The 22,080-nt window shown below is 36.7% G+C and overlaps 2 protein-coding genes across 10 annotated transcripts in view; one reads left to right on the plus strand and one right to left on the minus strand.

Moving 5' to 3' along the window:
• The window catches only part of cmss1 (cms1 ribosomal small subunit homolog), a 277,146-nt gene that overhangs the window by 216,906 nt on the left and 38,160 nt on the right, over positions 1–22,080 (minus strand). For all 7 annotated transcript variants that reach the window (XM_059968623.1, XM_059968625.1, XM_059968621.1 and 4 more), the window contains exon 2: positions 18,661–18,726. The gene's annotated coding sequence lies outside the window, so the exon portion shown is untranslated. The remainder of the gene's footprint in view (positions 1–18,660; positions 18,727–22,080) is intronic.
• filip1l (filamin A interacting protein 1-like) overlaps positions 1–22,080 on the plus strand; it is a 134,522-nt gene that overhangs the window by 85,933 nt on the left and 26,509 nt on the right. Inside the window, exons 1-2 of one of the 3 annotated variants that reach the window (XR_009511867.1) lie at positions 3,214–3,390; positions 16,217–16,354. Coding sequence is in view for 2 of the 3 variants with exons in the window: in XM_059968619.1 (XP_059824602.1) it covers positions 10,025–10,098; positions 16,217–19,019 (2,877 nt within the window). In the remaining variant the exon portion in view is untranslated. Of the gene's footprint in view, positions 1–3,213; positions 3,391–9,905; positions 10,099–16,216; positions 19,818–22,080 lie in introns of those variants that run through there. The other 2 variants (XM_059968619.1, XM_059968620.1) reach the window with 2 other exon arrangements.

Raw genomic sequence — 22,080 nt, forward strand, 5'->3', positions numbered from 1 at the left:
TGTTCAAAATGTCTTTAATAATGTAGCCAGTAGTTGTGGTAGATATTGATCACACGTGAACCTAAATGAAAAGGGAAAAATAATCATTTGCCAGAAATAAAAGGAAAGAGTATCAATCGTAGCTTTGTTGTTAGTAATTGATCATGGACCAATCGCTGCCACTTGGAAAACTACAACTCAGAATCACTGTAGTGGGTCACCCAGCAATTACACAAAAAGCATAATGAAAATTACCCTCAGCTGCAAGCTTAGAATGGAAACTGAGGCAATGCAGATGAGTGTCTGGAAGAGCCACCTACAACAATTCTGGCAATTAACCAAGGCCACAGTAGTTTCAGACCACACATATAAATTGTACAGTTTCTTCACAAGTGCACAATTCAACATTCTGCTCAAAAGTTTTACAGCTTCAAAGTTTTACAGGTCCAAACTCTTCATGTGTAATACAGAAGAGCAGTCACTTTACAACACCAGGAAAGAGAAATAAATAAAGGTGCAAATATAACCATTACCTGCACTGTACATCATCCTATTAATATATATATACATACAACAAAAAATATACTAAACAAAATAAATGGAAGCCTTGTGTTCCCCTGGGAGCCGATTCAAATTTCAACTTTCCAGTGAATGTTCAAACAAAATCATTGGTATTTATTTGTTAAGAAATGTAAAGCACATTAATTGACTCCCCTTTATCTCAATATTTATGAAATGTATTTGAGAAACATATAAACTCTTATGTGGGACTGTTATCAAAGTTTAACATCAAATGTACTGAAAACTTTATCGCCATGATTGATAAACAGCAAAATAGCTAATTTTGTTGAAATCTAAAGTATATTCATGAACTTGCACCCTTTCTACACATGATCATCTTGTGTAGCAAAAGCAAAAAAATACTGGCAAAACTCAGCAGGCCAAACAGCAACTGTGGAAAATGAAGCAATTGATGTGTCAGATATAGGACCCTTCACTGAACTAAGAAAGAAAGAGGTAATCTAGTTAGCAGAGTATCTGAGGGAGGGTAATAGCAGAACAAAGGGAATTTCTTTCAGAGGATGATATAATGTGGATGGATGTTGAAGGCAGTTGAGCTGCTTTATCCAAGTATGTCAGACTATACAGCTTTACAGTCTTTACAAAAGTAGCAACACATTACACAGACAGGAGTTTAATTGTCCTATAATGCTCACAGTGTTTCATCCTGTAAGAGAAATTTCCTTTGTCTACCCATTGCCCTCTCTTATCTTTCCTGCAATCTATACAAACTTGTTTCTCGCCTTTTCAATTCTGATTAAAGGGCCTCAGACCTGAAATACTAATTGTTAAATGTCGCCTCATCGGAGCTTTTCTCATATTTTCTGTTGTAATTTTGGAATTCCAGCATCTGTAGTTTTGTTTGATTTTTAATAGTCTTATTCATATTTTGATATCATACAATGTTTTAAGCAGTCCTTGCAAATATCTTAGTTCTGGTATTCCCATAACCTGGAAGGCCAAAACAGATTACACTCCACTGTCATGCACCCCTACTGAAGTAAATAAGATCTAAATTATATTGGTTGCTCCATCTCAATAGCTCAAAAGGAATATTCCTTCAGAGGAAACTTGGTGGATTCTATCTCATTCTCCATCCCACCCTCTACATCTGCCCATCACCCATACTCTCCTCACCACCTCCCTTCAATGCTCCACCTTCCTCTATTATCAGCCATTCCCAAACTCCCCCCTTCCTTCATCTGTCTGTAACCCCCCTCTCCTGGACCTACCCATTCCCTGACAACTCTTGTTCCACTTCCCTCCAACTTTTTGAACTGGCTGTCACCCATCTAATGTTCAAACAAATGAAAGGTTTCAACCCAAACTGTAGACTGACAATTCCCCTCCATAGCTGCTGAGTTCTTCCAGTGTTTTGTGTGCTGTCCCAGGTTCCAGCATCCAGCTGTATGTAATGCTGCTTAGTTTAGCAGAAGCCAACTTCCACATTAGCTTTGAGAGCAAAGTTCAAACATCCATTACAATCTATGAACTCTTGCGGAAAATTCATGCGAGGCATGTGAAATATCAGCTTTGTAAAATTTCTATCACCATATAGAAAATGCACTAATCTAAACATGCTAGAAAAATGTTCATGAATGAAATTGTCATCTGTCTTTTTTGAAGTGAAGCTATCACAGACACATAACCAAGAGTCTTAATGAACAATAACAGCTTGTGGTCACACAAAATATATCCACAGTATCAACCGGGGAAACCAAGTTTTCCCGTGATTGTCATGCAACTGTATCCCCTTGTCTCACCGACTTCACCTTCCCAGAATCTCTGTTTCTTATAAATATTCCCGTAAATCTTTCAAACTTCCTTTTTATTTTCACTTTTCTACTTCCAGCACTGAATAAATACCACTGCAAACCCCCCCCCCCCATTCACATTCAGTGGAAAGTGAAACAATAAACAAAAACTAAGCACATGATCTCCTTAATTGACCTTTTTACAAGCTAAACTGCAGCAAACCACAGAATGTACAAAATCATTCTATACACAAGGGAAGAATTTTAGGAAAGGTACTTAACATAAGGTATTGCTCACAGCAGAATTTCTTCCATCATAACATCATTTTGCCTGTGGGTTAAAATGATGTCAGAGGTATTTCTAGATAATATTTTCTTACTCACACATTTAAGCCTTTCCTTCTTGTCACTTAAAGAACATTCACTACTTTCTCTAAAATCAAATGTCAGATTTTCAACCAATACAGTATTGAAAACTTTCTGAAAACACTTAGTTAACTTGAAGCCTAAGCAACAGTCCAACTTTGACAACAGTAATTATATCCCCAGAATTTTTACCCAGCCACAATGAACAAATTCGACTCATTTCCATATAATAAATCTTGTGTTAGAACATCAGAGAGTCATTTTTGGTTAAGAAAAGAAAGCAAAAGAACTCAGTAAAATCATTAATAACTGTTCCAGTAATGACACAGCAATCAATGACAAAAAGGAAATTCTGTAACCTAAAGCCTTCCGCACATTCTTCTTGGCTGAGAACTGAGTAGACAAACATATTATTTCACAGAGGCTTAAACGTCAGCTGGAGCCAAAAAGCAGTAATAAGCTTCCTAGTTCTGGATATCAGAGAACTGCAGTCAGACACTCCAGGTCTGCACAACAGAGCACCATATATGGTAATGATCTGACGTAATGGGCTATTGGCTAGAGGATGCAAAGAGCACATCTCTCATTGTTTGGTGTTACTGTTGGAATGTTCACATCGCTGATGAGTGGAAAGCTGAATCGCATCATCTTATTCCCTGAGTGCTTTTATTCCCACAGACAAGAAATGGAACTTCAGACTTCGGATAGAGGAGAAACAATGTTTTGAGTGGTAAACTTTTATTTTTAAAGTGTTCTTTAAAATTTCTATTTCCGATGGAACCAGAAATACAGCTGCCAAAATAGGTGGTGTTCAAGTTAAACTCTGGTAAAACCTACCTTCGTTGTGAAAAGAAATGATCTTGGCATGTGGGGTAGCTGGGGTAGGGAGGGTGGGGGGTTTACTTGAGAGGCGGGGATAATAGCAATAATCTTGGCAGAAGTTATTTCTTTAAAAGAAGAGGAAACAGCAAAACAGTGCATTTAACTTGTTTATGAATAATGTTGGTAATACGTTTGTAGATTTAACTGTCTTTCAAAAATGTACAAACTGACAACTCACTGACGATATTGTGAAGTTTAACTAGTGACGGAAGTCATATTTTTGGTTTTAATGTAATTTAATCAGTAATGTAGCAATTTAATTTTCACCTGTAAAATACTCACAATATTGTTTTAGTGTGTTATTAGGTGGCAAACCCTTTTCAATATGCTCTATATACTGAAAAAAAACATCTTTCGTAATATACTTTTAAGTTTGAAATATTGATTACTTTGATAATGGAATACTGAACTTTGATACATAAAGCATATTAATTTCAGAAAGAAGTTCATCTCCTTTATGTTAATGTCATGACTGAGTGCCTATGATTAAATTAGCTAAGAATGAAGTTTTAACTTTTAAAGGCAGAAATCCCCTACCATAAGAGTACTCTGTCGTAACTCCTCTTATGCATGTTCTTAATTAAAGTACACTACAGCTATGTTCCGTAATTCCTTTTAAAACACACGTGTTCCATAATGCTTTTTATAACAAGCAATTTTTTTCCATAGTCTTGTTCAATGAAAAGGCCATCAACAAGAATTGAAAGTAACTTTCTACTCCAAACATCTGAGCATATCTATTAGAACTAATGGCTTTTAACCATCACATTTATTAATCTAGGCAACACATCAGGAAAGCATTGCATGTGCCTTCTTGTGAACTAAATAAATTTTAATTCATGCAGCCATTTGGCAGAACATTTGGAAAAACATGCAAAGTAAGTTTTAAGCAAAAGAATACTTTTTGTTATCATGACATGCTGTTTACAAAAGCTACGTATATATATGAAGAATATGTTGACTGAAGTCTGGTCAAGTTTGATAAATGTTATTAATTAAAGCGTATGCAGAAGTTCCATCTTGTGCTGGCAAATATTTTCAGCACACGGGTAAAAAGATCCCCAACATCACAAGGAATAACTATGAATAAAGACTGAATTTATGACTACTAACATGTAGCACCTTCTAATAACAAGCATTATCTGAAAACTAATCAATCAGTATGTGGGTATAAATTGCTTAATTGTATCAGAATCTACTTATGTGGTCTGATTTCATACTTCAGTTTTATTAAATATAACAAAGAAAATGGCAACTGTAAATAACAACAGCCAAAATGGAGAGTGTTCTTTAAGGGGATGTGCATCTCAAGTGCTTTTTCACCCCAATGTTAAAGCCCAACTTTGGGCAATTTGTTCAGTTTTCTAAGCCTTCAGCTTCCATAATTGAAAACTTCTATTTTTTGAAGTTGCCTCATACCACCCATCCCCCATCAATGTGGAACATTACAGACTTTAGTTAAGTAGTCATAGCAGGCGAGAATCTTCAGGATAATACAGTTCTAATTATGTGTTTGCTGCCGTCTGTCCAGGGGCAGTGGCAATTAAACACGTTCAGAAAATCATCAGGTGAGGGAAACAACTTGCAAAGATTGCAATCATGAAATATCTATTTAACTCAAACAGCTGCATAAAGGCCAATTGGAAAAAAATATGGATGAGAACTGGGTTACTTCAATAATGCAACATTGATGACTTTAGGAATTTATATTATCCTTTGAAATCTTAAAAAGTGGATGATAGGTAAATAAACACAAGGTTCAAGTTTTCATATACCATTTCTGAAAAAAAAGCAAAGATTTAACTAATAAATGTCTTTAAAATTATGGAATGTTATAATGGGAAAGATAGAAAGAATATTTCAATGTATAGAGCAGCTTAACCAGAGATGATGAAATCCAACAAGATATTGAGATGAAATTTCATTACACAAAGATGGTATAGAATATGGAATTTCCTTCCAATGGCATGGAGTATTTAAGGTGAGGCTGCTCAGGGCTGATGGGAGAAGTAATGGAGAGTTATCATGATGAATTTAGATGAGGAAAGATGGAAGGATGTTTGACCGGCGCATATATGTTGCATGGACCAGAATGTTCTTTTGTGTAAATCACTTCCAATCATATTTAGTTCAAAGTAACATTTATCAATGTACCAGCAGTTTATCAGATCTTCATCTTGTGTCAGTACTTCTTTTCAAATCACATGAAGATGAGGTGAGTTACTAAAACGCAATGAGAGGTACATTACTCTTCTAAATATGTATGTTTACATTTCCCTACATAGGATGCACTTTCGTATGCCTCTTCCCATACTTTTTCTCGACGTTCGCAAATTGTGGAGATGTTAACAGAATAAGTACAATTAAGAAAGTAATTCAAATAGTCAGTTTCTAAGAACTAGGAATAATTCATATATACCCAAAGGTGGACATTTCCTCTGGTTCAGATAACTTTAAAACTCAATTCTGCTGATGAAAACAAAACCTAACAAATTCAGCCAAACTATTCAACTGGAACCAACTGATTTATGCAAAATTACAATTTTCTAGTGAAAAGCACATTTGCTAAGACAATACACATGTCACATCATGTCTTGCAGCACTTTAACTTATCTTTCTTGCAAGTCATTGTAATTTTGAGGTCTTAACAATTCATGAAACTCAACAATCTATTAAACATTATAATATGAACAATAAAGTATGAAATATAACCATATAGAGATAAATATGTCTGAACTACAAAACTAATGATATAATTCATCTAAACATGTCAATTTCAATGAAACTATTCATTTAAAACATCGATAAAAACAGTTAATTTTTGTTGTAAATACTTTATTTCAACGCACTAAACGCAAAAAGTTGCCTGCATGCAAACACCTATAAGCAGCCAGTGACTTACTCTAGGACTACCATAAAAAAGCTTCTGAATTCTATTACTAAATACTTAAACATTTCCTTAAAAGATTTTTAACGTTACAAATTATAATGATTTTCCAACATTACAACTTCAGCCAAACTGCAGCTCCTTATTGTGTAATTATTAATTTTCAGAGATGTTCATTAAACATATAATAACTAATATTCCAGTGCCCTTATGACATGTTACTATGGATTATTTAGATACAAAGAAGTTTAAGTGGTTGATTATTTTATAATACTATTATGGTATAATATATAATATTATGGTGTAATGGCTTTCCAACATCGCTTGCAAAATATATGAAGAACAACATGTGAAACTATTAAGACATCACTTAGAATTTGCTGTTTTATATATGACATCTTCTTCTGGATTTAAAGTGCTCAAAGAAATTTTATTTTTAATCTAATTTTTTTTTTAGAAAATATGGGTTTGGCAATGATTTACAAATTGAATTGTTAAAATTAAAATTTTCCAATGCTTTTGAATGGGATAAGTTTTGAAATGCAAGCTAGTTCGCATAGGGATTTAATTGGTTAAGTGAAAAAGAAAAGCAGGTCTTCAAAATTTCACTTCGGTCATTGCTAGGATTCAGGAGGTATTTGTATCTTTAAATGTGATGTAACCATTAAATGCATGATTTTCTGCCTATATAGCTTGTAGGATTCAGAATCAACAACTTTTCCAGTCTGATCAAGAAGCCATAAATGTTCAAAGTGCCTAATACAAAATCAAAACACACATACAGCCCTGGGATTTAAAATTGTAATCTGGTTGGGAAGCCAGTAATACCTCTTACACTAAATCATCACACTGGTAGTTTGAGGATACATCATCTAGCAGAAGGGAAACAGCACATATGCCTTGTTTAGATTGCAATTTAACCCCAGCACACAAGTCCGCAAAAACTTACATTGCTCCCTCTAATACAACAAGCGCCTTGCAAATCTCAATGCCAAGAAAATCACCAAAGTTTTGATGAAGTGATTTTCCTAGGTTTTAACATGTTAAATTATAAAGAGCTGTTTTCTCAAAGAGCTTTAATTCACATTACATTTATTTTCCTCCTCTATCAGCCCTGCAACAAAAAAATCACTTTGCAAGTTTCTTCCCCAAAGTTCTGAGGTTAAATTGCTAATTGACCCCAGAACTCAGTAAAATAACTGTAATGTGAACCAGGCTACAACCATCTACTGAAAACATGACATCACTTGCAGCCAATGAGCAGCAACTACTCCCTTCACTGGGAACATTCTTCTGACAGTAGGTTTTTCTTTTCTAATTTTATACAAGAACACTAAAAATGTAGCCAGCACTTAAAATGCTGCTTGGTATTCTCAGTAACAGTACTAATAGCCTTGTTTGCCCCTATGCTAATGCATTCGATTACTGAAGATTCAGAAATGAACGAGTAAGTGTTGTCGTAGAAATACAGTACCTCAGATACAGCCTTCAATCAAAAAATGTTTGAAACAAAGTGATTTAACAGAAGTTTCCTTTGTACTATGACTTGTAAATAATGTTCAATAACATCCGATGTTAATCCAATGAGCTTAAGCTATATTTGTATCTTTCATTGATTAAACAAGTTTAAGAACAACAAAAAGGTCTGAAAATCTGCATAAAAGTTAGATAACTAGTACTTGACTGCAAACTACTGGGCCAAATATATTCTTTAGAACATAAATACAAATTCAGGCACACACAAAAAAGTACATGCTTCTTTTCATAATCCACAGAAAATTATGGCTAAATTTAATCATGCTTGCTTGGAAGATGCTGTGGTGTTCATGAAACACTGACATCTTTTGGAGGTTCTCATATTATCTTGATCCTGAATGGGAAAGTGGAATCCCCCTCAGAGCTCAACAGGGACACGCTATATCACAAAATCTGCTGCAGTGCAGTTACTGGAGGAGGAATGCAATTTTAACCTGGAAGCTCAGGAAGTTATTGTGACATCCCCGTCAGATAACATATTGCAAAGGGAAATGAGGCCCAGAAATGGTTTTTCTTCCTTTTGGGACTTTGACAAGAAATAATCCTCTGGGCACCACAAGGAAGGCTTGTGCTTCTTTGTTCCTTGGTTTTGAGCCTCCTGCAACTACAAAGATTGTCCAAAACCACACTGACAACAAAAGACAGTTCCTTGGTCCTGGCAGCAGCATCCAATTGCTCAAAATTCTTTCAAATGCTGGCTAGATGCCACATTTCCAGCTTCAGGTGGGAGACCGACTATAACGATAAAGATAAAGATCTCCTAGGACACATGTTGAGGAAGTACAAACAATTTGCTCTCCCCCTTGGTCCCTGTTTGTGTAATTTGTAACTCAGGCTAGAAATGAACTTTAGAAACAGAATACAGGCAAGTGAACTAAGAGCACTTCCATAGTAAATAAAGAGCTTTTATGGACCCTCATTAATTGTCATCTAAACTGGACCTCTTTCAAGTTAAATCTTCCAAATTAACTGAAACTCAAATGTATCCATTCTGCCAAATAATCTTCTTCATAAAATGAAAAGTTTATTATTACCATCAGTCCAATTCATTTTCTGACATTTGGTCAAATTCAAGTAGTAGGCAACCGTCCATCCCAGGAGATTGTGGGCTTGTGCCTCTGGTGGACTGTGACCTCTCTGGGGTACAAGCCCGGGCGGGAAGATTTGAAGAACCGGCTGATGCTCATGCAGCGGGTCCCCCCTCACTGATGTAGTCCAAGGGAAGGGCAAGCGCCGACACGGCTTGGCACCAGTGTTGTTGCCGAGGTTGCCGGAGTGAAGTTGTAAACAACATCAAACTGCCTTAGGCACCCCGGCTCCGGATTTCTTCCTCAGGGTTTCCTCCCGAAGCCTTTCCCGGGGTGGTTATGGCTGCAAGGCAGCGGAGGTTTAAAATCGGAGTTTTCCTTCTCCAAATAGTATATTGTGAATTTTAACACAATTATATACTAATAAAAAACACTGAATTTTAAAATTTTCAATTCAATTACCGCATACAGTAATTTTGATTTGGGCCGCACGAAGGTCTGGTCATATTTTAATACAAACACATTTATAGTTGCAAAAGCAAAAGAACCACAAGTGTTAGAACCCTGACAGAAAGGGAAACCAAAAGATGGAAGCATTCAGTAAGTCATGTAGTATTTGTGGAGAAAGAATCAGAGTTAACATTAACGTAGTTTCTGTTTTCACAGGTGCTGCCTGGTTTGATGAACAAATTATAATCTTCTGTATGCCACATTTTGCAGCATCTAGCACAAATTCTGGGATGGACATACCCTTTTATTTTTAAGTTGTGTAAACTAGCCAGTTATTATTCAGATATTGCAGACAAGAGGCTATACCTTTCCCACAGGCAGCTTGCCAAATTCAGATTTATGACTGAAAGTAATCAGAATTAAATATTTATTTCAAAGAATACATAACAAGTTCTGGTTAAATCTTAAGGCATAGTTAACCCGTAATAAATATACTGAATCGGCCTCAGTCAATTACCATATAAAATTCTGGGCATAGCATTTCATAGAGGCCTTTGAGAGGATGTAGCAAATTTACAAGAATGACACTAGAGGAGAGGAACCCAAGTTATGTGGAGATAATCAAGAAGCTTGAATTGCTCTCTTTAGATCAGAGGTGAGTAAACCATGAAGGGTTTTAATAAGAGTATACATGTTTAAGTTGATTCTGTTATAAGGAAGCTAAGAAACCAGAGGGCACGGATTAAAGAAGAGAATGATGAGCTCATAAATCCTGATCACTTACAGCAATTGATTTTCAGCTTCATTATTATTATAGCAAATAAAAACTAAGGTCTTCACTAAATAATTTCTAGCCCTATTATTAGTATGTACTAAACAGACAGTAACAGGCAAAATTCATTTTAAAAATTCGAATTAAATTTGGGAAGAGAATGGACTATTGGGTTGAATGTTGCATTACGATGGAATGGAAAGTGATGATCAGCAGACCTGAGGGGTACTGAAGAGGCTGTGAATCTAGAGCAATATTCACAATGCACTGGAGAGGCTCAGTGGGTCAGGGAGCACTTTGAGCTGAGATCCTTCGTCAGGACTGGAAAGGAAGAGAGAAGAAGTCAGAATAAGAAGGTGGGGGAAGGACAGGAAGAAGTACCAGGTGGCTGGTGATAGATGAAGTTGGCAGAGGGGGAGGGGTGAAGTAAAGAGCTGGGAAGTTGATTGGTGGAAGAAATAACAGGTTGGAGAAGGGGGAATCTGATAGGAGAGGACAGAGTACCATGGAAGAAAGGGGAGAGGAGGAACACCAGAGGGAGGTGATCAGCAGGTAAGAAGAGAACGTGTGAGAGGGAAACAAGAATGGGGAATGGTGAAGGAGAGGAGTGGGGGGACAATTACTAGAAGTTTGACAAATCGATGTTCATGCCATCAGATTGGAGGCTACCCAGACGGAATATAAGGTTTTGTTCCTCCAACCTGAGTGTGCCCTCAATGTGGTAGCAGGGGAGGACCAAGTGTTTCCAAAGATAAGTTGCTTACAAAGATTTTTTTTTAAAAACCATGCTGGGTGTAAATATGACTATTTAAATTTGATGATGATGCTGATGATTATTGCGATTGTTAGACAATAACATCAGACTCAAAAGAATTTCATATGTTCAGTTTGGAAGGAGAGGCAGGAAGCTGAACCAACATGCAAGATTTTGTATAATGTTGATGTAAAATGATAAAGTTAGACATCGCAGTACATTGTGGGAATATAAAAGCATGTTTTGTTGGTCTGTGGAAAACAAAATAGGAAGGGATCAAAAGCTACATGTTAGAACAATACTGAAGCAATACACTACAGTACAGGATGTGAAGTTACAGAAATAAACATCAATCATCCTGAGAAAAATACAAGCATCTCGAACTTAAGAGGGAGCAGTCTGCCTTTGAAGACAATAGAGTTCTTAGAAAACAAAGGCTGGAGGTGATATTCAATCTTACTGCTTGGAGAAAGTAACTGTTTTTGTGTCTGGTGGTCCTGCCATATGTTACATAGCTTCCTCCCTCATCCACGTGCAGAGTGTGTGAGATCCTTCATGATGTTACTGGTACCTTTCGGTATAAATGTCTTTGACAGCAGGTAGGCAAGTGCCAGTGATGTGCTGGGCAATTCTGACTACCCGTTCTAGAGCCTTCTTGTCCACCACAGTGCAATTTCCATACCAAGCAGTGATGCAGCGTGGAGAAGGCTCTCTACTGTGTCTCTGTAAAATGACTTGTGTATGGATGTGCAAAGTCCAGTTCTCTTCAGTCTCCTCAGAAAGTAGACGAATTGGTGGGTCTTCTTGAGTGTGTAAGATGGGTTCTGGGACCATGAAAGGTGCAGACCCAGGAGTCTGGAACTGCTTGCATTTTCCACGGCTGTGTGAGTGAGTGGTGCAAGCTTTCCTAAAGTCCATAACCATCTCCTTTGTCTTGTTGACATTAAGGAAGAGGTTATTTGCCTGGTACTAGATGGGGCAACAACTAACTAACCCGTTAGAGAGCATTCGCCACACTCCTGACTTGTGCTTTGTTGGTGGAAAGGGGAAAAAGTCTTGGAAGCTTATACTTTTTTTAAAATTTCATAAACAGAATGTAAATTTCACTGATATTCATGGCCTGTCCCTAATTGTTCTTGACATGGTAGTGATGAAGCCAGTTCCTTCAAATGCTATAATTGATATCAGGAGGTGAATAAATTGCTGCAAGATTCTGACCTCTGACTTCTTCTTGTGATTGTGTTTATGCGGACAGTCCAATTCAATTTTTGTGCTCATAGGATGTTGAAGGCAAGGGATTAGGTAATGATGATTGAGTAGAATCCCTCGGGAAATGGTTAAGCACTCTCAAGTTCATTTGGCCATTTCTTGGCACTTGTCCATGCCCAAACCTGTCCAATGCAAGCATATTGCTTCATTAAAGGAGATTCAAGATGAAAGTAACACTGTACAATCTTGGGTAAATATCCATAAAGACAGGATCATCATGGAAGATGGCATCAATGAAGCTGTTGAAGTGATCAGACTAAAGATATGTTTGGACCAAGACTGAAATCGTATTATATTGGCAAAAACTTAGAATGTCATTGGTTTTTGCTAGCTGATAACACTGAAACCTGGCATCACTTTTCTGATGATGGCATAAGGTAAACCTAGAGGAAATAAGCTAAACTACACTTGTCCTGTTCTTTGTGCACAGAACATGCCTGGGCAGTTTTTTGTAGTATAGCAAGTATGCCCTAATTGGTTAATTACACACAACCAGTCATGACTTGGGTGAAGTTGCAGAGATTTGAACTAATCTTCTGGCTGTGGGCTCTGTAACTTCTCTCTGAAGTATGCTTTGCCTGCTGTGAACAAGCAAGTAATTCTGTACGATATTGTCACCAGGTCAGAAGATCTTTATATGTTCTTGATTCTGACAGACACTTCTGCACTAAATCAGGGTTAGATACATGACCATGCTCAACCTGTCTGGTTTAAAGTTGTTCAATCTGCCCTAAATTCAAGCCATCAAGCCCTGCAACAGTGGGTTACATGAATACAGAACTTTGTCTCCATGAGACTTAGCAATGGCATTCCTCTCCGCTCTAAAGTGCAAAAATGCATTAGCAACAGATAAATTGTCATAGTTAAGGTGAAAGGGCTTTCCCTCGTATTGGTTATCTCATTTGCCTACTGGTAATTGCACTTTCTGTGACATATCCAGCCTCAGTCAGTATAGGTAATATTGTGCTACTTTAGATGGTGGGTATTGAAATCCACACTCAGAGAGCCTTTACTCAATGCTTCTTCAAAGTGTTCATATAAATGCCAATTCAGCTGATATGGCATGTTTCCTGCTCTAATTGGGTTTGGATTATTGGATAGATGGCATCTTAAAAGCCTAACTTCAATGTTGTTCGAGAGTTTTTAAACTGTTGAATTTCTGCAAAAAAAAAATTCATTTACCAATTTCCTCTTGTTTCAAAAGTCCTGTTTTCACTTCAATTTGATTTTCTCCATGAGTCTTCCTGTTCCTGTTCCCTTTTATTGTTTAATCTGCTTTCTAGAATGAATCTGCTTTCATGAATGAAAATAATGGAAGCCATTTTCATTATAAAATAATTTCAGACAGCTACCATCACACTATTAATCACAAAGCACAAAAATAATCAGGATGAAAATTATAAAGAATGTTTTATAAGAACACATGCAATATAGAATAACAAATGCCGGGACAATATCTTTCATGATCCTTCACAACACTACCATTTTCAAAGAGATTTAGTGAATCAAATTTCTCCCTGAATTTTTCCTCATTCTCACTCCCACTGGCAACTGCTAAAGTAATGTTTCTGGGCAACCAAACAATTTCTAACACTTTATCCAAGAGATTAATATTTTATTCATGAGTTACCAAGTCATAAGAAAAGACAGATGTGAAATTACATGGAGTTTCTTTTTATAACTGATTCAAAAAGTTACAGCCAATTAAGTTGAAATGTAATCATTGTAAGAAACAAAATGGTCCATTTCTAAACACCAGACCAAATGAAAACTGCCATGATCTCAGGTCAAGCCAAACACTTCCCATTAAATGAAGTACCTCTGAAGTGTGAGCACGATACATTATGAAAACAAGGAAGGTGAAAGCAAGTCCCAGTAGTAGTTTTCCAAAGGGATTTTGAAGAAAAGGAAAATAAAAACAAAATTTCACGAAAATTACATAAAAATATTCAAAGAACGATTTTCTTTTTCAGAGTAAAGTCACTGATACAGCTGCAATTATTTAAAGAAAACTTGATAATACCATTTACATATTGCATTTAGAAATTATTGGTTGGTAATTTAGTATTGCTTCAGGGAATAATGCACCAATTAATCTACCCCATAAAACACATTCTAACATAGATTGCAATTAATAGCGAATTTTGGCCATATCATCCAATGAGTATAAACTATTCAATATTATTACTGAAAAGAAGCACAACAAAGGTCATCCGTTTATTTTTTAAATTTAAAGCAGATAGTAGGGATCATTTCATATTCGGATGCCTGTTGAACTTACAGACTTTTGCTGAAGTAATGTATTCTGAATATAGAGTATTGTATATGAACATAACTAATTGTATTTCAATAACTACAATGCTCCACAACTCACTACCCCTAACCCACATATCTCTGGAATGTGGGAGGGAACCTGACCACCCAGAGAAAATCCACACGGTCATGGGGAGAACATGCAAACTGCTTACAGACAGCTGTGGGAATTGAACCCCAATCTTCCTGTTGGCACTGTAATAACATTACAGTAACTGCTGTGCTATCATGCCACCCATTATGTACTGTCTCTCAGATAAGGAGCTTGTACATTCTCCCTATGACCATGTGGGTTTCTTCCAGGTGCTCTGGTTTCCTCCCACAGTACAAAGACGTACTGATTGGTAAGATAAATGGTCATTGCAAATTGTCCCAGGATTAAACTAGAATTAAGTCACTTGATTATGCGAGGATTAGGTCGTGGGATAGCTGGGTACTTGGCTCAAAGGGCCTATTCCACGTGGCATCCCAATAAATAAATGAATATACTGAAACCCTAGATATCTGTGTTATCATTTACAAAATGACATCAAACCATATTAGGAAATTCATACAAGGTGAAAGTCATAGATTTTAAGTAGAAAGACCTAGCAAAGGAATTCCAAAGCAATTTCTGTCAGCAGACTATGTTCAACTGTGATCTACGATTACAAATAAATTTACACAGGTTGAGCTCACCTGCAATCAGATATATAGAACTACATCAGGAGTCTATTAATGCAACCTCTGTGCTTAAAGTAGAAAATAAATATGGTGCATCAGCGTAGAAAGCAGTTTAAGATTTTATGGTGAAATACTTGAACTACTTAGACGAAGGGCTTTCTTGTTTAGATGGATATAAAATGGAAATTAGTGATGCATAGTTAATTATAAATATGAACAGAACTGGAGGATAAGACAGAAGTGTAAAATATCTGTGAGGTTAGGAATTAAACATGACAAATCTTAATTTCATCACGAGCACTTTAAATGAAAAGGAACTACTAATCACATCTCGTTTCCATTTAATTAACCAAAGAGAAACAAGGATCTTAACAACAAGTTTGGAGTAAAATATTAACTAGTAACTCAGGCTTTTTACAAAAATAAGTGCTAACCACTTATTTGCCAATGGGAAAATTTAATACAATGTTCATCATGAACAATTTTGCGTATTTCTAATACTTTTGTTGATCCTATCAGAAAATTGTGAGAGTTGTACAATATTCGAGGAATAACTAGATTTGGAATATAATTCTATGGAATCTTAAATTTATTACACTGTTCTTTCTCATTGTACATAAATGATTCTGAGACAATTACATTTTGACAACATTATGAGAGAAAATATTTTCACATAGTTATTTGATAAATTCTATAATTATCATAAAATTATAAATATATTTAGCATCCAAGGGAATAGAAGCCTTTACATCTGATAGACCAACCAATCTATTTTATCCATTGATGCTGATTGTTTGGTTATGTTTCTAGCACGTCCTGTTTTTGTTTTACATGTTCAGTATCTTCAGATTTTTACTAAAGAAGTTGAGCAGTCAAAATTGATTAACTGTACCAACTGTAATTATTTACAGTAATTAACAAAACATTTTATTCAAATGTTTAAATGAAGCAATGGAATGATTTTGACAATGTTAGTGAAACCACTGTTTCCTCTCCTTGCAGATTGAAAAAGCTCATTGAGCAAGAAAAAGCATATCAGGTGAAAAAAGAACTAGAAAATGTCAAGAAAATTGCAAAGTTAAAGGAAGAGCTTACCAAACTGAAATCATTTGCATTGATCCTTGTGGATGAACAGCAACGACTTTCAGAGCAGCTCACCCAACAGAATCAAAAAGTCCAGACGCTATCCGTCATTGCACAGGAAGCTCAGGAAAAGCTAACAGCCTCTGAAGAAAGGGCAACTGAAGAAGAACATAAAGTATTTGCTCTTGAGATTGAACTTCAAACACAAACCAACAGATTTTATCAGGAACAGGAAACAACGATGGCAAAATTGACCAATGAGGAAAGCCAGAATCGACAGCTCCGACTAAAATTGGCCACACTCAGCCGACAGATAGACGAGTTGGAGGAGACTAATAAATCACTGAAGAAAGCGGAAGAAGAACTGCAAGATTTACGGGAAAAAATAAATAGAGGCGAGTGTGGAAATTCCAGCTTGAGGGCAGAGGTAGAAGTTCTACGAAAACGTGTTTTAGAAATAGAAGGAAAAGATGAGGAACTTTTAAAAATGGAGGACCAGTGCCGGGATCTCAACAGAAAATTAGAAAAGGAAGAAAGCCATAGTAGGAATCTAAAAACAGAGGTAGAGAAACTAAAGAAAAGAATAATGGAATTGGAAAAATTGGAAGATGCCTTCAGTAAAAGTAAACAAGAATGCTATGTGCTTAAATGCAATCTGGAAAAAGAGAAAAATCTAACAAAGCAATTAGCAAATGAATTAGAGACTTTAAAAGTAAGAGTTAGGGAACTTGAAGCAATTGAAAACAAACTAGAGAAAACCGAATTGGCCATGAAAGAGGACCTAAGCAAGCTTAAAACATTAACAGTAATGCTGGTTGATGAAAGAAAAAATATGGCAGAGAAGGTGAGGCAAACAGAGGACAAATTTCAAAATGCAAATGCCCAGCTTCAGACAGAAGAAAATAAAGTTACAGTTGTAACAGAAAAACTTATTGAGGAAAGCAAAAAAGCACTGAAATCCAAAGCAGAATTGGAAGAGAAAACATATAATTTGACTAAGGAAAGAGATGAGCTTAAAAAGAAGCTGAAAGCTGAGGAACAGCGAGGAAATGACCTTTCATCCAAGTCCAACCTTATGAAGAAGAGACTCCAATCTCTTGAAGCAATAGAAAAGGAGTACTTCAGAAACAAAGGAAAACAAGAGTATGGCAAATCACCTACATGTTTACAAAAGGATGACAATAAAATCAGAGAATTAACTCATGAGGTTGAAAGACTGAAATGTAAATTGAAAGATGCACAGGTGGGAGAAGACGATCTTATGAAGACAGAATATGACTATGACTCTCTGGAGCATAGGTACAGCGATGAGCAACAGCGGCTAAAATTAATGACAGGAGAACTTGAGACTGTGAAAAAGGAACTAGCTAGATACAAGCTAGCAGAAAAGAATGAATCAACCCAAGAACAAATCCTGTTTGACAGACTCAGTGAGGAACAGGCAAAATCAAGCCATCTAACAAGGGAAGTGGAAGCCCTCAAAGAAAAAATTCATGAGTATATGGCAACTGAAGATTTATTGTCTCATTTTAAAGCAGAGCAGGCATCAATGCAAAAAAAGCTGACTCAACAAGAAAATCGAAACAAAGAACTAGCAAGGGAAACTGAAAACCTTACCAAAGAATTGGAAAGGTACAGAAGGTTTAGCAAGAGTCTTCGGCCTGGCATGAATGGCAGGAGATTTGGAGAGTTCCAACTCTGTTCAAAGGAGATCCAGACTGATGCTATAGACAATGAACCACCTGATTATAAAAGCCTTATCCCTTTAGCAAAAGCAGTAGTGAATGGGAAAATATGCACAGAAAGTGAAGAAACTGATTATAGCACTCAAGATGATGACCAATCATTGCAAGTGAACTATAATTCATTAACTGTGAATAGAGTCAATAATAATAAAAGGTCATGGGCTCCATCAATGAAGAACAATGAAACCTATGCCCAAAATGGAAAAACAGTATCAAAGCTGAATGGAAATCTGGCCCATCCAGGTGAATTGGTGCTTACTCAGAAACAAGGACAACCTCTTCACATAAAAGTTACACCAGATCATGGACAAAGTACAGCTACTCTTGAAATCACTAGCCCCACTTTAGAAAATTCTTTCTCATACACCAGCACAGCAGTCATCCCCAACTGTGGTGTTCCAAAGCAAAGAATTACCATCATACAAAATGCCTCCCTCACACCTGTTAAGTCAAAGGTAATGGATGGGTGCTCCACTCCAGAGCGTGCTTTGTCGCCCCTTAGCAGGACGACATCGAGATCAAAACCCAGAACTCCAGACTCATGTGGTTCATCGACTCCAGAACGAACGATGTCGCCTATTCAAATAGTTGCGGTATCTGCAAATTCCATGCACTCACCGGATCGAACGTTGTCCCCTGAGCCAATGGAAGCTGCCGCAGCTCACACCATCTTCAGAGTTTCACCTGAAAGGATACAAGGGCGTCAGATACAGAAGTCAAATACTAGCCCTAATGTAATTACCACTGAAGACAATAAAATCCATATTCACTTAGGTACTCCCCACATTCAAACAGCCATACCCGTTTCAAGACCAATGAGTCCCTGCAGTTCAGTCCAAGAGATCAGAACTCCAGCTATAACTAACGGGACACCAAATAAATCAACCAATAAAATCACCAGCAGCATTACTATCACACCAACAGCCACTCCTGCCCCACGCCATTCACAAATTACAGTAAGTAATGTCTATGATTAACCTCCCTTACCCAACCCACATCCCGATTAGAATAACAATCCTCTTAATTTCAGTATTAAAAGATCCACTGACATTTCCTGCATCTTTTGTTTTAATTTTAAATTGGTTTGTGCATGTTATGTATAAACCCTACACCTACTTAATATCCTTCTGGAACTGTGTGTACATATTTTAAACTGTAACTCCACAACATTAAAGACTTGCATAAGAGGTCAATTGCCATTTAATCTGCACCTGTATAAAATAAGAAAATTGTATTTGCTTCAAATGTTAAAAGACAAAAAAAGATTCAGATATATGTTGTAATAGAGAAAACCAGCTCAAATAGCAGTAAACAATAGAATGAATTTGCTTGTTGAGTTTCTTTTTTCCAACCATTGCACATTTTTAAATATATTTTAATCGCTGGAAAATGTGAAATATGCTGTTCGGAAATGGTCTTTGTGCAAGAACTCTGCTTAAGCCATTTCAAATTTAGCTGAATTGGGAACGACAACAGATTATTTGACTTCAAGGACCACATTCAAATACAGTCAGCCCTGATTACTCTTAGACCAGTAATTTCTATTGCACAAGAAAATTCAACTTGCCCATTTGAAATTCCTCTGTGCTACTTTGAGAGTGCCACTCAGGGAGAGGAATTTTAAACAAATAGATGCCTTGAGCATTCATACATTTCTCACTATAAAATCACGGATCCAGGCAGCAGTGTTGACATTTGAAGACAGGTAAGCACTATCACTCAGGTATGCATAAAAACAATGAGCATGATACTGAAAGAAAACAGTATGGTACATACTGCATGGTTTTGAGACTGAAGTAACAATGTTACAATTAAATGTTACAATCTGCTTATTAATTGACCTTGAGGTACTTGATTCTTTTTCCACAGAGATAAATGGTCACCTACAATTCTAGAACAGGTTAGAATCCAACAATTAAAATATCCATGTTCTAATAAAGTTAACAAAAATGTACATGTTGTCAAATGAAACTCATCAATCACAGAATTTCAAATGCACTGACCCGGTACTTGTTTCAGTAAGGTTAGCAATGTTATATGTGCCAATGTTGCAGAATAAGTTTTACAGAATTTTCCAAAACTTAACTACCAGCAGTTAAAAACTGATAAAATGTGCACTGTTGCTGTTTGCACCAAACATTCTTTAGAAAAATGTGAGCTGTGGTTTTAAAATAATTACCTCACATTTTAACACTTAAACCCAAATAAATTCTTAAGCTATGTTCTGCCTGGGGTGAACAAATTTAAACTGCGTAATATCTTATTTCTTAAGTAATATCTATAATAAGACCATAAAACTGTAAGAAATAGGAGCACAATTAGGCCATTTGGCCCATTGAGTCTGCTGTGTCATTTCATCATGGCTGATCCATTTCCCCTCTCAGCCTCAATCTCCTACGTCAAGAATTTATCAACTTCCTTAAATATACCCAATTTGGCCTCCAAAGCCACCTGCGGCAACAAATTCCATAGATTTACCAGTTTCTTGGGAAAGAAATTCCATCTCATCTCCGTTCTAAAAGGATGCCTCTCTATTCTGAGGCTGTGTCCCCAGCCTTAGTCTCCCCCACTATAGGAAACATCCTCTCTATGTCCACTCTATTGAGGCCTTTCATCATTCGATAGGTTTCAATGAGGTCACCCCTCATTCTTCTGGATTCCAGTGAGTAAAGGCCCAGGACCATCAAAACCACCTCATATGATGTCTTTCAATCCAGAATAATTTTTGTGAACCTCCTTTGAACCCTTTCCAATGTCAACACTTCCTTTCTAAGAGGCCCAAAACTGCTCACAATGCTCCAAGTAAGGCCTCACCAGTGATTTATAAGGCATCAATATTATATCCTTGCTTTTATATTCTAGTCCTCTTGAAATGAAAGCTGAGATTGTATTTGCCTTCCTCACCACCAATTCAACCTGCAAATTAACATGTAGGAATCCCGCACAAGGACTCCCAAGTTCCTTTGAATTTTCTCTCCATTTAGAAACCAGTCTGTGCTTTCATTGTTTTAACCAAAGTGCATGGCCATACACTTCCCAACACTGTATTCCACCTGCCACTTCTTTAACCATTCTCCTAATCCATCTAAATCCTTTTGTAGCCTCTCTTCCTCAAAACTACCTGCCCCTCCACCTATTTTCTTTCCAGCCGCAAATTCTGTCAACTGACTCATTAACATATAGCATAAAAAGGTGGTCCCAACACAGACCCCTGTGGAGCCCCACTTGTCACTGGTGGCCAACCAGAAAAGTCTCATTTATTCTCACTCTTTGCCTCCTGCCAATCAGCCAATGCTCTATCCATGCTAGCATATCTCCTGTAATACCATGGGCTCTTAACTTGTTCAGCAGCCTCATGAGTGGCACCTTGTCAAAGGCCTTCTGAAAATCCAAGTACACAACATCCACCAATTCTCCTTTATCTATACTGCTTCTTATTTCTTCAAAGAATTCCAACAGATTTGTCAGGTAAGATTTCCCTTAAAGATACCATGCTGACTACGGCCTACTTTATCGCATGCCTCCAGGTACCCCAAAACCACATCCTTAACAATCGACTCCAACATCATCACAGCCGCTAAGATTAGACTAACTGCCTATAATTTCCTTTCTACTGCCTCTCTTCCTTCTTGAACAGTGGAGTGACATTTGCAAATTTCCATTTCTTTGGAACCAAACTGAATCAACTGATTCTTGAGAGATCATTACTAATGCCCCCACAATCTCTTCAGCCTCTTTATGACTTTTTTAGTTCCCGTCTGTTGGTTTTTAAAAGCTTCCCAATCTTCTGGCTTACAACTAATTCTTTTCTCTATTATATGCCCTCTCTACCTTTTTTTGTTAAATTTTTTTCTCTCTATTTGGGTGCTTCTCAATCCATTTGTATTCCCTGGTCTATCATTTCATTTCTATACATTTATTTACATTCTGTTCAATTAATGGTAAGAATTGAAAGGAGTTGATAATCGGAGGAAACTGTTGTGCTTAATACATGATTCACGTAAAGCGCAAGTACAATAAGTAATGAGATAAGAAAAT

Source organism: Hypanus sabinus, chromosome 4 (genome assembly GCF_030144855.1).
Source record: "Hypanus sabinus isolate sHypSab1 chromosome 4, sHypSab1.hap1, whole genome shotgun sequence".
In the NCBI taxonomy this organism is placed as follows: Eukaryota; Metazoa; Chordata; class Chondrichthyes; order Myliobatiformes; family Dasyatidae; genus Hypanus; species Hypanus sabinus.